The 16,745-nt window shown below is 40.2% G+C and overlaps 1 protein-coding gene across 10 annotated transcripts in view; it reads left to right on the top strand.

The window, feature by feature from the left end:
• Window positions 1-535: 535 nt before the first annotated feature.
• LOC116996308 (slit homolog 2 protein) overlaps window positions 536-16,745 on the top strand; it is a 259,704-nt gene continuing 243,494 nt past the window's right edge. For 9 of the 10 annotated variants that reach the window (XM_033059740.2, XM_033059738.2, XM_042779249.1 and 6 more), the window contains exons 1-3: window positions 537-1,169; window positions 2,908-2,979; window positions 4,197-4,268. In XM_033059740.2, coding sequence (XP_032915631.1) covers window positions 994-1,169; window positions 2,908-2,979; window positions 4,197-4,268 — 320 coding nt within the window. In that variant the 5' untranslated portion in view covers window positions 537-993. Of the gene's footprint in view, window positions 1,170-2,907; window positions 2,980-4,196; window positions 4,269-16,745 lie in introns of all 10 variants that reach the window. The other variant, XM_033059731.2, reaches the window with a different exon arrangement.

Here is a 16,745-nt window from a genome sequence, read left to right as displayed (position 1 = left end):
CCCACCTCTTCCATCAGGTGCCTTTGCCGCAGCAAAGCCACGGTATCCGGGAGACCACGGGGAGCAGAATAACACCCCTCCCCGCCCCTCCCGCTCTCGCCGCACTTCGCTTGTTATCTGCTCTGTCTCGCCGTGCTCCCGGGATCACAGAAGGATCTATAACTGTGATCTGTCACCGAGGAGAAGGTCGTGGATGAACTCCTTGCCAGCAGGGCAACGAATCACTTCTCGGCTGCTTATTATTAACGTGTTCTAGGACCAGCCCTTTCCTGCTAAACTTGGCTTGGGAGCGTACAGCAGGAGGGGGCGCGGGGGGTGGAGAGCCAAGCCCAACAGCATCTTGTGTGTTTGACTTTTTTTTCCCCTCCCTCCTCCTTCCGTGAGACAGTTTGATGAATGCCTGCGAGAGGGGTATGATTTGCTGAGGCGCCTGTGGCAGGGCGGTGTGTGCGCGGTGTCAGCCCCGCCGCCGCCCCCCGTGGGGCTGTGAGCGGCCCGCGGCGGGGGACGCGCGTGGGAGCGGCTGCGGCGCTGCGCGGGCCGCCGCGCAGGAAGCGCCGCTGGGGCGGACGGAGCTCCGCGGCCTCTCGCCGGGGGCTTAGCGGGCACTCACGGCTTTGAAAGGGGCGAAGAGGAAGATAAGTAGCTCGCCCAGCTCCGCCGCACCCTGAGCCCCTGGGTTTGCTTCGCCATCGCAGGGAGCGTGTGAAGACGAGACCCAAGTGCCCGCCTCTCCCAGCCACCGACGGGCTAGCGAGGGACGGCCCGGGCGCGGCCCCGCGCCTAGCAAAGTTGCCTTCAGCCGCGGACCGGTGCCACCCGCCTCACTTTGCCGGGGCTGCTTTCTTGACTTGGCTTTGGATAGAAAAGACTTCGCTGTCTCCGCACCCTGAAAGTTGCCCGAGCGCTCCCCGCGGCGAGGAGGAGGGCGGCGCGCCCCGCGCCTCCCCGGGGCCGAGGCCGGTGGGCCCGGCTGGGCTGCAGCGGGCGGTGATGATGTGCGGCTGGGGGAAGCTCACCCTGTCCCTGGGGCTGCTGCTGGCGATGGCGGGCGCGGTGGCGCCGCAGCCGTGCCCGGCGCAGTGCTCCTGCTCGGGGAGCACCGTGGACTGTCACGGGCTGGCGCTGCGCGGCGTCCCGAGGAACATCCCCCGCAACACCGAGAGGCTGTAAGTAACCCGGCCGGGGCGGTGGCGAGCGCCCCTCGGTCCCCCGCTCCTCTCGGGGCTCCCGCCGGCGGTCGGGCTGAGGTGGCCCCCGGCGCCGGCCTGGTTTGGGGTCCCTGGTTTGGGTGGGGGGATTTCTGTTCCCTTCTCCTGCCGTGCCCGTTTCACAGCGATGCGCGGAGACACGGAGGAGGTGGGCGCTACTCCCAGCCTCTGCCTTTCATCCCGGGAAGCCGCGGTGAGCAGCGCGGTTCCCGCCTCCGCGGGGAGCGGGGGCGGGCACGGCCGCGGCCGGGGGGCGCCCCGGGGCGGCGGCGGAGCGGCCTCTCCCCCCGCCGGCGCCCATTTCCCGTCAAACTTGGCTATTTCGGCTCGCCTTCCCCGGGGCAGAGCCGGGCCGCGGCCCCGCCGCGCTCCGCGGGGTGGGCAGGGAGGCCCGGGGCGCGCAGCGCTCCCTCGGGCCGCGGAGCCGCGGTGGCCGGCGCGGGCGGGGGCGCTGCCCCGGCGCCAGCGCGCATCTGCTGCTGGGCGAGGGCACGGCGGGCTGCGGTAGCGATAGCCGCGCTCGCAGGGCACCGTGACGGTGATCCCTCCCTGCACCCGCGGCTGGGCTCTTTGCTGTATGTGGCCGGTTATTTGTCGTATCAGGCTGCCTTTCACAGGGGTCCTAAGAGTAGAAGTGGTGTGCGCATTATTTCTTACTCTCTGATAAGTCATTTAAATGTTGACATGTGAACGCGTGTCTGGAGTGGTGAATTTCGCTAAGAAAGAGTATCGGGGACACATTTCTCCTGAGACTCGTGTGGTTTCTTTACAGTGGTGTTTTGGCAATGTGTGGTATAAAGCACTAGAAAAAATGCTACTTTCCCCCCTAGCTACACTGGGAATGAGCTGTGATTTGTAGAATAGCTTCCATGTAATGCCACCTCTTAAAGATCTATCTTAATTTATAAATTGTCAAGTCTAGTTTTATTTGTAGTCATTGGAATTGAAAGACGTTTATATGTTAAACCCAAAAAGTTATGAAAAAGAGGTATATACGTCAGATGGTCAAGTAGCACAGAAGTATAATCAGAAATTCTAGGGCCTAAATACAGGTTTCTGTTGCTTTTGAACTTGCTTTACATTCTGCAGTCAGTGTAACTTCCTGTGCAGCAAGTGGAGCGCTTAGTTTTGGTAAAATCTTATTTCCCATCGCTTACTCCACCAGTGTTAATGCTTGTTTGAAGCCTAATGTTTGTTATAGGTAGTTAAGCCTTATGCCACTTTTTTAGCCATACTGGGAGATCTGAAAATTGCTTAAAATGGTGAAAATTGTCTTTTTTCCAGTCAATTAGTTTTTGTAACAGTCAAATAAAGGTTGTAGCATAGATATAGATATACCTATATGTACTAAGTTTTGTGGTTTTCTAAATGCAGTTATAACCCCATTCATAGAGCCTTGGACTCTTCTATTGGTAAAGATTGTAGTTAATGATAAACGTGAGTTTTGTAGTGGTAGGTAGAACTGACTTTCCAAGACACTCTTGCTACAAAGTTTCAAACTACTGTTCTCAAGGTATATAGTATTTCAGCTGCTTGGAAAGCAGGAACTCACACGGTGTTAATTATAAGAATGGTTTGTTGCATTCATTTATGTCTCCTAACTTCCGAAAATGCTGTGCCCATGAAAACAAACAGAGCAATTTAAAAATAGCTTATGAATGTTTTAATTTTGCTGCTTACAAATTATTCTTCTTAGGGATCTTAATGGAAATAACATCACAAGAATCACGAAGACTGACTTTGCTGGTCTAAGGCACCTTCGAGTTCTGTAAGTTTTCTTTCTCTCATTGGTAAATTTTAGGACTGATGCTACAGGTTGTAGTTGCATTTCAGTTCTTTAGCTGGATGGGTTATCACTTTTTAGCTACTGTATTACCGTATCTGAACCTAAAACTGCTCTGCCATGTGTTATGCCACTGTTATGCACAAGCTAGCAATTCCATTAAATAAAACTTGTTAAAATTTTTTAAATCTCCCTTTAAGATTATGAGGACTTGAGGACTTACTTGAAAGCCATGTACTAAATTAAGAGTTGCTAAAATTGGTTGAATAACCACTAGAGTTACTTCAGTTTAAGGCTGTGAAATTTATAGTTCACAATGAAAATGGGTACTCTCAATCAGAACTATAAGGGAGCTAAAAAGGAAAAAAGTTATTCCTTTGCTGAATGTAAAAACAAGTGCCAGGTTACCCTTCTGTACTTTCTGGACAAAAAAAGAAACACATTACCAGTGAAGCTGATGGAGTTGTTTGGTTGGTATGTTTGGGTGGGTTTTTTTGGTTGTTGTTTATTTGTTTATTTTTTTCAACCATTATTGAGGTTTTAAAATTTGCTGGCAGTTTGTGTTGGTTTTTAATTTTTTTGTTGTTTTGGTTTTTGGTTGGGTTTTTTATTATTTTCTGAAGAAAGTATCTTAATACTTAGCTTATTTGTTAAAGCCAGTTTAATGTGAGCACGTAGTCTTGTAAAATCCTTTTTCTTTTCTCTCTGAAGTAAATATAGCATTGTAGTAATTTTAAGTTTTGTCACAAAACAAATACTCCTATGGTTACAGCCTCTGTGCGGTCTTTCACTGATGTTTCTCCCAATGCCAGGATTCGGAGTTTTAGTTTTGTTATTCTTGTGTGAGACTATCACCCTCATACTGTTGGACTGGAGTCTTGCATCTTTCTGAAGGGCAGTGATGTGTGTGTGCACGCAGCGTGTAGGCATGTGTAGCTTTTTAACTTGCCACTCTTTAAGTAAATGGGCAAATCTAATATTGAATCCTGTTTCTTTTACCAAGGCTTATTTTCCTTCTTTTGAGTATATGAGCACATGTAAATTGTTAGTGACAGGGATATGCAAAGTTAAAGTGGATATCACTCTAGAATAGTTGTTAGATTGTTTTAAAGAATATGTGGCTGCCTTTAAATGACCATTGTTAATGCAACAAGTTATCTCACAGATATTAAAACTTACACATAAAATTTTCTGTATTTCAGTCAGCTCATGGAGAACAAGATTAGTACTATTGAGAGAGGAGCATTCCAGGATTTAAAAGAACTGGAGAGGCTGTAAGTATTTTTAATTCTAAAAGTATCACCTTTTGGAGGGGTCAAATTAGTTGTGTGTCAAGGCTTCAGATTTTTTAAATACTTTTTTTTAATTTGGAGCTTTTAGCCTTATTGAGACACAAGAGAAGTAAGAAATTCAGTATTTGAGGGGCTTTGGCTGGGAGGGAGCATTCAAGAGCAGTCTGGATTCAAAGTGCAAATTGCAATTGTGCCGTAGAAAATAGTTTGAATAATATCAAATATTTTCATTTTAATCTTGAATGTACAAGGACTTTTGGGAACTAATATGCACCAAAAGAATCATGTTCTCTGACCTGTAGTGTTAGATGTTTTTGAAATGCCTTATTGGAAGTAATTACTGGCTATAAAGTGTTTTCTTGTTACATAGCAGTGATTCAATTCTACTCCAGTTTTTGTATGATGAAAGCTTTTACAAAGGCTTAGAAAAAATATGAACTGTTAGTTTTCAAAAATAATTTGAATTTGGATTTTAAAGAAAAAGTGCTGTGGGGAGAAAAGATGGAACAGAGATGAGAGGCCCTTATCTGGTGAAGTTGAAGTACAAACACCTGTTTGGTTGCAGTGAGACCTAGAAAATGAGTAATTCCCAAACTAGTTTTCAGTATGTGCCTTGTTACTTTGTTACACTTCAAATGAAAGTATTTTTGAAATGTATTACGCAGCTTGGGATATCTGACTCGTTAAAGGCAGTATGCTGATTGTTGGACATAGTGTGGAGCCTGGAAAATATTAATAAATGTGTTCCTGTAGAACTTGACTTGTGCCTTCATTATTAGGCATCGCAGTTATTGCATTTTCATTATATCACCTTTTTTTTAAGCATTCCTCTGAGGTCTTGTTTAGAGTTTCATTTGCTGCTGCTCTAACTTTATAAAAGTATTTCTACTTTGCTCAATTGAAAAGCAGCACTGGCCTGAACATAGTTTGTCTTATTATAGTTGCTTTGTATCCGCAGCTGCTGTGTGTTTAAAACAAAAACCTCCTCAAACCATTATGGTTTGGTTGGTCATTTAGACAAAGCTGTTCAAGAGACTTAGTAACCACCAGTGTAATTATGATATTTCTGTAATAGTTGTAATACTATGTACTAGAGATAATTACATCATTTTTTCAAATAAGCATAACTTTTTGACCTAAAAAATGAGAGTGTTATTATACAGTGCAACTTTTTAGAATAAATTTTAATGAGATTGATTGGTCTTTGAAAAAAAACCTGGCTGTGTATTTCTAAGTTGTATTAAAACACTTAATGCAATTTTTACAATGTGTTTTCAACTTTGTACAAAGTATAGGGATTCAAAACAGCTTTTCCTGCTGAGAGATTTATTGGAATAATATATACACATTCCTAAATTTGGTTTATGGTGTCTAGATAAAAAAATAGCAGTGTAGTTCATATTGCAAAAATAAATACACATATATGAAACATGAAAAGAAATTAGAAGATCTGCACTTTCGCTATGGATGTGGTTTGACCACATTTGAGATACCAAAGGCTTACAAAGTTTTAAAACAATTGATCAGCAACTTATTTCTTAATTATTTCAAAGCAAGATCCTGCTATGTGATTTATTAACAAATTTCAGTAAATTTCAAGGCTTTTACTGTTTATATTTCTGAAGTATAGAATTGTTTTTCCGAAGAGAAGTGAACTTAAGTAGTTAAAACTTACTTGTCTGATGTGTTTGTATTCTGCCATTACATTGTTTCATTTTTTCTCTGTTTTTCCCTTGATAATTGGAAAACAATAGATATTTTCCATTTACATGAGATACTAGTTCTGAAGAGAAATGGTGATACTTTTGGCTACTTTGTGGGTTATTTTTCCTCTTCCTTCAGCAAGCAAACTATGCTATGTGAAAATTTAGTTATTTAGACCTACAAAGTTAGATTGTTTTGTCTTTAGAGTTATATTACATCTGTTCCAACACTTGTCAGTTTCTTTAATATACTGGAATTCAGTTTGTGTTAGGTGTGTGGGTGACTTGTAATCTGAATATATATGCAGGATGTCTTTAAACTGCCCCAGCTGTTGGCTAAGAGCAAATATTTCATATTTGTGGGGAAAAGCTGAGAAAATTCTTTTTGTTTACAACTGCCAAGTCCATCTGATGAAGGCACATTGTTATCTGACAGCCAATTCATCTCCTTGGGATTTTGAAATCCAAAATGATTTCTCAGGAAACTTGTGGGCACTTCATTCAAGTATTTTCCTTTATACATTATATAGCAAACACTTATAAACTTTTTAATTTTTTTCAATGTACAAGTGTAGGGTGTCACATTTTCACTCCCAGTGTAATGTACAAGGCTGCGGTCAAAGAATACCTGACACAGATTTTTTAGCATGCAAGCAGAGAGTATGAGGACTTCACTGCAGCTTTAATTAACTCAATCTGATTAGTAAGATTGTTTACATGTAATACTGCTTATATTGAAATACCTTGTGCTAGTGTATGCTGAATTTTAAAAGATATTTCCCGTTCTTCAGTACTCTTTAATGTGAACAACAGGCTTTCACAGTAGTTTCTCTTTGGGAATAAAGAAATGCCCCTCTCTCTAAGTGAAGTGCTGGGTGTTTGTTTGGGTTGTGGTTTTTTGTTTCTTGGTTTGTTTTTTGGGTTTTTTGTTTTTAAGTGGAGTTTCAGTTAAATTTTTTTTGACCAGTAACTCTGATTTACAAGGAGCTGTTTGGTTGGTTAATGAGTTACTTGTAAATACTCATTTATAGGTCTCATACTTCAAAATGTTGGATATCCTCAGCTCCCATTAATGGAAGGAAGACCTGAAATGCTCTGAAAAAATAATCTCAGAGAGAAGAGACTTTTGACCACTTCAGAAGAGATCTGCTTAAGATTGGTTTTAAGTCCTTAAAAATCTGTTTCTCCTGTAGCTTAATAAAATAACATCTCTAATATACTATGTAAGTTAGTATGTACACAAAACTGTTTAGACCTAATATGCTCCTCAATGGGAATTTGTCACACCAGTGTAATTGTACAAGTGCAATGGAACCCAAGACTACAGGAAATATTGCTGTAACAAGTGATTATTACTACAGCAGCCTGAATTAAAGTAAAAGCTTTTAGTTTGCAATAAGGGATTTTGTAGCTATGCCTGCTCCTTAAGAAAAAGGAAGGAAAAACAGGGTGGAAATTAGCAACTTAGTAATTTTTAGGTTTGTGGAAACTTCAGTAGCTGGAGAAATGCTGGTGAAGTTGGTATTGCTGTAAACCTTTTGGATGGTTACTTCTGTGAGAAGTCTTTAAGTCAAATAAATGGCTATACACTGCAGTGTTCACTTACTTCTGATCTCTGATGGTCTTGAAGGCTCTTAAGGGCTGAGCTCTTAAGGTTCCAGTCCAAGCCAGTTTTGTACAACACTGCCTGAGCTGGCAAGTCTGCCACAAACATGGTTTTCTTCCAGTACCTGGATACTGAACAGAAGAATCACATGGCCTGTTTTCTTCTGTAGATGCTCTGTCTGCTGAAACAGCCCTGTTTGGTTGAAAAAAGGGCTGTATGCTCTGAAGTTCAGTTGGGACAGTTTGCACCTCTGAGTACATCCTGAGGCAGGTCTAAAGACTCTTGGACTAATTGCAGTTGTGACATCTGCAATAATTGCAGTATTTAACATCTGCAAGACTTTATTACCTAGTAACTTGTATGAGCCCGTGTTCTTGAGCAGGGCCTCTAAGGAGTTTATGGCTATTCAGTACGTGGCAAGTCCCATAGAGAAAGGATTGGATGTGGCCTCTTAGGTTTTGTGAACCCCTCTTACAGAGTCCACAGTCATGTGTCAGCAGTGGTTTTCAATATGTTTCATGGCAAACAAGACAGAAAGGGTCAAGACATGGGGGATTTTCACAACACTTACGGATTTCCAGAGATCACTGCTTATTATGGGGGATGAAAACTTTTGAAACAATTCTTTATGAGAATGTGAAATTAAACTCTTGTTTCTTCTTTCTTCATAAAGCTGTCATCTTAGGTGTGATGTTTATAATAGTTGGAAATAGTATCTTAAGAAAGCAAGATGAAGATGAACTGAAAGTTTCCACTTTATGAAAACTGGCACTGTTAGACACAGCTTTAAAATTATTTTTAGTAAGTTAGGCCATTGTTATCCCTGGGTTCACCTCATTCTCTAGTGTTGCAAATACTGCTTAAAATATACCAGTGTTTTTACAAGTTACTGTCATCTGGAGGGAAGTATAAAATGTTGTTGAAGACAGCTGCTATAGACTGTTGAACCAGTTTTGTAAGAAGCTGCTCAAACCTAAAATTTCCTTACGGTTCCATGTACTCCAGAAATAGAAGGTTGTCAGGTTTTTGAGAGCTAAATCTACTCTTCACTTGTTTACAGAGAAGAGCAGTTACCTTTTCATTTATTAAAAAAAATGGCTGCTAGGAAAACTTTTTAATCATAATTTCTCCTAATGTGTTTTTTAAGTCTAGTAGCTGAAATTTCAGCTCTTACTATGCTAGGGCTATGACATGAAAAAAAAGTCAGAATAGGAAGAGTTTACAAAAATAGTTTTAAACTACTCACTTTTTTTCTTCCTGTGTTTATGAATAATCCATTGAGGGGGCAGTAAGTCCCTAAAATGCTAATTTAGAGTCTGATTCTGCAGATGTTTACTGTGTGAATAACTTGGTTTGCATGAGTAGTCTCACTGATTACTCCTGTGAGAAAGGTTACTGGTATGGCCTAAAACGTTTCCAGACCAAGCCTCTGTATTTTTGATACTTGAATTTACATATTTTATTTTTAAAATGTCCATTTATTATGTTAGCAGTTCTAAAGTGTTACCTGTGTAGACTTAAAAAAGCTAAATATAGAGGGAAAATAAAACTCAACCCAAAGCCCCACAAAAGAAAAATAAGCCACCAATTCCTCCACCAAACCTATTTCTGCTGAAAACTAAGTGTGTAGATGAAATGTTACTCTTTGAAAGGAATCTTCTGAAAGGAATAACTTCAGCATCTGAGTTGGTGTCTGAGCTAAATATCCCCACCGTACCCCCCCAAAAAACAGCCCCCCTGAGCTACATGATGTGAATAAGCTGAAATCATGAGTTCAAGAAAATAATGCTGTAAGGGTTGAACATCAAGTTGGTACATGAAGTAGCTTTTAAACTTAAAGCTGTCATATTTTCATGTTTCTTACAATGCATTACTGATGTAGAAAGAAATATTTCAAGAATTAAATGTTTCATTACATTCTAAATTTTTGCAACACAGTTTTAAAATGGCAAACTGAGGAATTGTCCCTACTTGCTATTTATTTATATTTCAAAGTTACCATGAAGAGAGCACTTATTTAGGTGTGTACAAGTCATTATTGTTTGGTACATGCTGTGGACGAACAATTTGAAACTTATAGCTGTGCTATAGCACAGAAGTTAAAAGTATATTTCAACTACATAGTTTCAAGGAAAAGTTCTTTCTACTTATAAACAAACAGTAGTGGATTTCTTTACAGGATACAAATCAATATATGAAATTACTATGTGCAGCTTCAAAGGAGATAACAATACAAAGGAGATCATCTTGTCAAAAATATTAAATGGGCTTCAGTAAAATAAAGTGGGGTTTAGCTGTATTTCATGTATTACAGGGTTAGAGCTATCTGTCTGAGCTCTAACTTAGAAAAGCATGATAAACTATTACACAAAATTATAAAATCAAAAACTGACTTAAAAGTTACCATGATCTCTGGAGTGTTACAGAGCATCTCATCTTACAAAGTCATGCCTCGCAGGGTGGACTAAGAAATAAAATGTTCCATCTAGGACAAAAACAAATGCAGTTTTTATTAAATTAAAAGAGATTAAAAGAAGTCAATGTGCTAACTTTCTGTTACGTATTGATGTGTGGCATGAGATTGCAGTTTTATTCCAAATTGACTAAATCTATCAATAAAATTTAAATTCAAGTAAGGAAATACTTGTAAAAGAGAAATGGCAATATTTTTTTGTGATTCTTTAAATGTGAGCTGCATCAATAAATTAATCCTAGAATAAGCAGGTTTGGGCTGAACTTTTTTCTTTCTGAGTTTTGAATCTGATAGTATTTAGTAGTTTCAGTTACAGAAATGTTAGAAACCTTAGATTTCTCCTCTCTGAAACTATGTGATCAAAATTTAGGAACAGGTGCTTCTGGAAAAAATTCTAAATGTCATCTGTTTTACGATGTGGTTTTGGTTTTTTAGCTGAAGAAAAATATGTTTGTTTTTTTTTTTTTTTTTCCCCTCAGTTTGCAGACAGTTAGGTGTAAAGGCTAATTTGGAGTTTTAGGATCCCTGGCAAAAATTCTGTTAGCAGTGAAACAATTATTCCAGGAATAATTTATATCACTATCAGTCTTAAAAATACAGCTGCTAAATGAAAAATATTTCATCTTCATTATGAATTTTGTCGATTGAATCAGTTTTTTAGGGATAAGACCTTGTGCTATATAGTACAGAAGTTGTACTGAGCTCTTAGATGGAGTTCTTAGTTCTTCAGCTGAAAGTTAGTCTCCAGTTTTGTTTCTCACTGAATGCTGGTCTTCATTGTGGTGTGCAAGTTCATTACTGAGAACTAATAGTTTTAATTTGGGGTACATTCTGAGCAGTTCTGGCTACTGCTGCTGGGAAAGTCTCGGTTGGACTGCCTAAAACCCATGGGGTTATTAATGTGCTTGTTTTTTTTAGGCTGATTGAGGCTGCTTGTCTCCTCCCTGTCACATTGGTGCTTAATCACCTGTGTGGCTTCAGTCTGAATATATGAGCATTTGAGGAGTTAATGCCTTCACACAGGTGTGTCGTAGGGAATGGAAGAATAATGAGCTCAGGTGGAGAGTACCTGGTTTTGAACAGCCCTGAAGGGGGTGAACAGTTACTCCTTGTTAATCATGGATGTGAAAAATCTTTCTTTGAGCTGGTCTTACATAGTTTAAGGGCAATGCACCACACATTCCTCCTCTTAGAACAGGGAGGAGACCACGAGGCCTGCGGTGTTAATCACTTACCAGTGGAATGTGGGACTATATTACATGAATTATACTGGCCACGTGTATTTATAGCTTTTTAAGAAAAAGAATAAAACAATACTAGTGTGGTTATTCTGTATTAGCAGGCTTTTGTCAAAGCAACATCAGATTTCTTCATTAGGAATGTCTGTTGAATCAGAGATAAACAAAGGCTGTTTTTGAAGACAGTATTTAAAAAGATGCAGTATTCTAATGCAATTTAAAAAAAATCAAATTATAGCTTCATTTTTGTTACAGAACACTACAAAATATTTGATAAAAATCTTAATTCCAAGAGCAATGTTCTTCTAAAAGCCTTGTCAATGACCCCTATTTATTTTTATTATATTTTATTCATCTGAGTGTCTTTTCTCATGGGACTTCTTTTATAGGTCTAGAAGTCAAATTGCAGTGAGAAGTCCTGTTTGCTCTTTGCAGACCTTTTTACAAATTCCAGGGCAGGAAGGCTGTTTATTTTTCCCACATCTGTTTTGTGCTCATCCTTTGTGGCATTGTTTGCTGGATGCTCTTCTTTCTTGCTTCCTCTGAAATGGGTAATTTGCACTGTTGCAAAATGGTGAAACTAAATCTGATTCTGCAGAGCTGTTGTGCCAATGGTTTTGTTTCAAATGGTGTTTTGTATTCAGAAGCTATTTTAAATGGATTCTATAGAGTGCTGATATTAAAATTACAGCTATACATTTTAGTTTTACTCTGTAAAGATCATATTTCTTGCGGAGCCAGCTAAATATTTTTTTAAATACTGATTTAATATTAATTGGCCACAGGTGAATATTGACTTGTCATTACATTTTAACATGGCATATTTGAAAGATTATCTAGGATGCTCCTTATTTTGATGGCAGAAACCACACATCTATCTGAAGTTTTACAGATAAACTCCAAAATGTATGAGGGATCTGGCTGCAACTTCACTGACTCATGTTGTTATATTACCTCATTTATTATGAAGAGCCTGGTTGAAACTTCATCAGAAGAAATATTTTATATTTCTATTTTTTTTCTTAGTATGTAGTTCATTGTGCTGGCTTGTCATTAATAATAGTCTAGACTGATAATCAAATACAACATGGCAAAGTCTCTCTTCATTTTTTTAAGGCACAGCAGCCTTCTGACTTGAGTTTGGCAGGATGTCTATACAGGTGCTCTAGAAAAATACTTGAGTGAAAATTTGCTGTGGTAACTTGATGCCAGAAAGACGGTTACAAGCCTGTCAGGACTATCTGCGGGTCTTGTCTTTTTAAACAATCTTTTCAAACTCTAGCTAAATTCCACCTACTAGATCAGTTTCACCTTCCCTCTTTCTTGGGCTTTTTTTTTTCTTTCTTGGAAGTAATCCCAGGTATTGTCAAAATAATTCTTGTTTCATCTGATACTTGAACCTCTGTTACTCTGTGGAGATTTTATGACTTCCTTCTTTATTGTGTACTTTATAGAATAGAATCCAGTGAGTGAGCTTCACAAGATTGTGGAGGCTTGAAGAAGTCTCTGTAGTTTGTCTAATCCCATGCTATAGATTGATTCAAAGCCCATCAGAGCAGGTGACTGAGGGCTATTTCCAGCTGGGTTTTGAACGTCTCCAGCAATGGGGAGTCTGAAGCCTCTCTGGGCAACCTGTTCCACTGTGTGAGCACCCTCACAGTCAAACACTTGTCTTAAGTTGAAATACAGTTCTCCTATGCTTTGATTTGTACCCGTTGCCTCTTATCCTTTTGCTGTGCACCTGTGAGAAGAGTCTGGCTCAATTTTTCTTGCTTGGGATGCAAGCGCATCACTTGTTTATATACATGAAGTATTTGTACACATTGAGATAGCTCCGAGACTTTTCCTCCTCAGGCTAAACAGTCCCAGCTTTCTCAACTTCTTCCAGCGTGACAGGTGCTTCAATTTGCCTCCTTAGTCATCTTAACAGTTCTTCCCTGGACTTGGTCCAATATCTCCCTGTCTCTTGTAGCGGGGAGTCCAGCACTGGGCACAGTTCTCCAGATGTGTCACCAGTGCTGATGGGAGAGGAAGGGCCACGTGCCTTGACCTGCTGCCAACAATCTTAAGTTTACAGCCCAGGATGCTTTTGGCCTTCTGTGCCAGGGCACATTGTTGACTTCCTTTTAATTTCTTATTTACCTGCACCCTAGGCTGTACTCTGTGGTGGTTCTTTCAACTGGTGGTTCTCCAGTGTTTGCTGGTGCATGGAGTTATTCTTCTCCAGATTTAGGGATTTCCATTTCCCTTCTATTGCCCTTCCCAAGTTTCCTTTTCAAGCAGTTCTTCAGTCTGTCTGGGTTACTCTCAGGCAGTGCACACACCTAGTGCATCAGTCATTCTTTCCAATTTTGTATCTGCAAATATCTGCAAATATGCTGAGGGTGCAATGTGTCCTATCTTCCAGGTTGTGAATGAAGTTTTGAACAGTACTGGTTCCATTACTGACGCCTGGTGTATATCACTTGTGACTTTCTCCAAGTGGACTTTGTGCCCCTGACTACAGCTCTTTGAACTTGGCACTTTAGGCAGTTTTCAGTCCACCTCACCATCTGCTTTTGTAGTCTGTACTCTATCAGTTTGTCTATGAGGACAACCATTATGAATGGCAGTGTCAGAAGCTTTACTGAAGTCAAGATAAACATCTACTGTCTTCCCTTCATCTGCCAAATTCCTTATTTGTTCTAGGAGGCTACCAGGCTGGTCAGGCATCATTTTCCCAGTGTTAAATCCATGCTGACCAGTCCCACTCATCATCTTGTCCTTACTGTGTCTAGAATATAAATGGATCCTATTTTGCCCTGTCACTTTCCGAAGCATTGAGATGAGGCTTCCTAACCTGCAGTTTCCTGGCTTTTACTGTGTTCTTCATGCTTTTTAGTGCTGTAGGCAGAATTAATAAAAACAATGACCAAATAATTGTAGAAATATCCTTTTTGTTGAAACAGTAAGGAATACAGAAAAACAGCAGCTATTATTTCAGTATTTTCTTTGTAGTGAAAAAATGCTTTAAAAAGGCAAAGTGAGTGTAGACCCTTGACAGCACAAAACACTGTTCTGCCTAGTGTAGGGAGAACTGATTGGGGTAGGGGTGTGGTAATTTTGGACTTGGCATCAAACTCGTGGGAGAAGAAAATGAAAGACAGAAAATACCTTAGGTTAAGTAGTGTACACTAGTTCAATGTAGTAGTACAGTTAAGAAGTACCTTTTACTTCTTCCTACACAAATAAGAAACTGAGTTTGCAGTAGTGTCCTGCTACTGATTTTTTTTTTCTTAATTAATTAATTTTTTTCTTAATGAAACAAATATCTAATCTATATTTGAAATTAAATGGGGATTAATTTAGATATGTTTTTTAGCTAGTCACTATTTAGCCTGCTTAAGTGGTTCTTGACCTGAGGAAAACCTTCTTGGACATCCAAATGCTATAAGAACAACCTTGAACTTCTCAGATTCCTGTTTTTACTCATGTGGTTGGTAAACTTGATATTGTCAGGCTTAATGAGATTATGAGTAGTTTAACTAGAGAAATTCTCTTTGCAGAGAATTCTTAATGGAAAAACTGGCACAATCTTTTGCTTAGCTCTTAGTTCTTGGGTTTTCCTCTCACTTGATGACATGCAAGTCACATTCACAGACAGCAGTTGCCAGATGTGTTGAAGTTCAGCAGATTGTGGCTTTGGACATGGACACAAATATTTTCTTTCTCGGGCAGATATAGCACAATGTTTATTGTAGCAAAGTAGTGATTTGCCTTCCTTTCAGGCATAAGTCTGAATTAAGCTCTCTATAATTTGTCTGTTGAGGCAATAGGAATCGCTTCTGATGTCTGTTATTCTGACCCTGTCTGTTACAGTCAGATTTTTAGGACATCATACTTATACCAGCCATACTTATATGGAGATGATTTGGCTGCTGGGCACTAGCTTTCTGTTTTGAGGTACAGTAATTTCACGATTATAAGCCGCACTGACTATAAACCACATCTCCGGGTGTCAGCAACTTTTTGTTCTTTGTCCATGCATAAGCCGCACGTTACAATACAGAGTGTGATAAAAGATATCTATTCTATCACCACCTGTTGACGGTGGGGCAGTGATCCTTATCTCCGTGGGAGATAATCTGCTAATGGGCCATCCATTGAAACCAGGCAGGGCATTGTTCTTTATCTTTTCACAACCCATCCTTCCTCCAGGGAGTCATTTTCTGCTAATGGCCATTGAGTCCCACTGTGGGACTGATAAAATTACTGCATCCCATTGGAAGTAGCTCCAGCCAGGGGGAAGAGCCCAACATTTCTTACCAAGATAAAAACAGACGTTTTGGGTCACTAAGGGAGCCCCTTTCTCCACTGGACTCCAGAGGAAAACCGGACTTCTCCACATCACCACTGGACCTCCAGAGGGAAACTGCACCTTGTACAGGAGCACTGCTTCAACAGAATCACATCTGTCACTGCAGGAGGATGCAGCCACCATTTAATGGGACTGCTACCAGCACCCTGCCTGACAGGGTGTCAGGTTGTACTCTGACTTTGTCAGGGTTTGGCGTTTGTTTCTTTGTTGTGCTGTATTTCTATTTTAATTTTCCTAGTAAAGAACTGTTATTCCTAATTCCCATATCTTTGCCTGAAAGCCCCTTGATTTCAAAATTATAATAATTTGGAGGGAGGGGGTTTACATTCTCCATTTCAAAGAGAAGCTCCTGCCTTTCTCAGCAGACACCTGTCCTCCAAACTAAAACAGCAACTTTTTGTTCTTTGTCCATATATAAGCCACAGCTGATTATAAGCCACACTTCGGGTTTGGACCAAAATTTTAGTCAAAATGGTGCGGCTTATAATCGTGAAATTACTTGGATAGTTTTGTAGGTGTATTTCCTGAGGCCATAAAGCCTGAACTGACGTTAGGTCTTCCCAGAGGATGCATATCCCTGTAACATCTTGGAACTACTTAAGGAGACTTGTGGGCTCAGTTGTGAGTAGAAAGTGCTCCTGTGTGAACACTGATTACTGGCATGTTCTTCCATTTAAAATTGAAATGTAATGTAAACATGCTTTTATACTTTTAAAGTTTATGTATACTTTGCAAATGATCTTCAGTGTACTATAACATGATATTTTTGAATGGGTGTAATAGTTATTTCATCTGCTGACCAACAGAAGGTGTGGATATGCTCCTTTGAAGAATGCAATTTCTAAGCTGTATGGTGCTATGTGCTACTATGTGCAGACTGTGTATTTACTTCTCTTGGCTAACTTTGAAGGAGGAACGAAAAATAATGAATTCTACTGTAAATAATCTTGTGCAAGTTGGAAGCATTTAGTCCTTTTTCCTGAAGCAGTGGTGGTGGAATAAAATGCATCTGTGCCTGTATTTAGAGTTTTGGAAGGCTCTCATTCTGTGTGCGCTCAATGGGATAGGCTGTTTCTAATTAA

This window comes from Catharus ustulatus, chromosome 5 (genome assembly GCF_009819885.2).
Source record: "Catharus ustulatus isolate bCatUst1 chromosome 5, bCatUst1.pri.v2, whole genome shotgun sequence".
Classification (NCBI taxonomy): Eukaryota; Metazoa; Chordata; class Aves; order Passeriformes; family Turdidae; genus Catharus; species Catharus ustulatus.
This window is presented reverse-complemented; position numbering and strand designations above follow the sequence as displayed.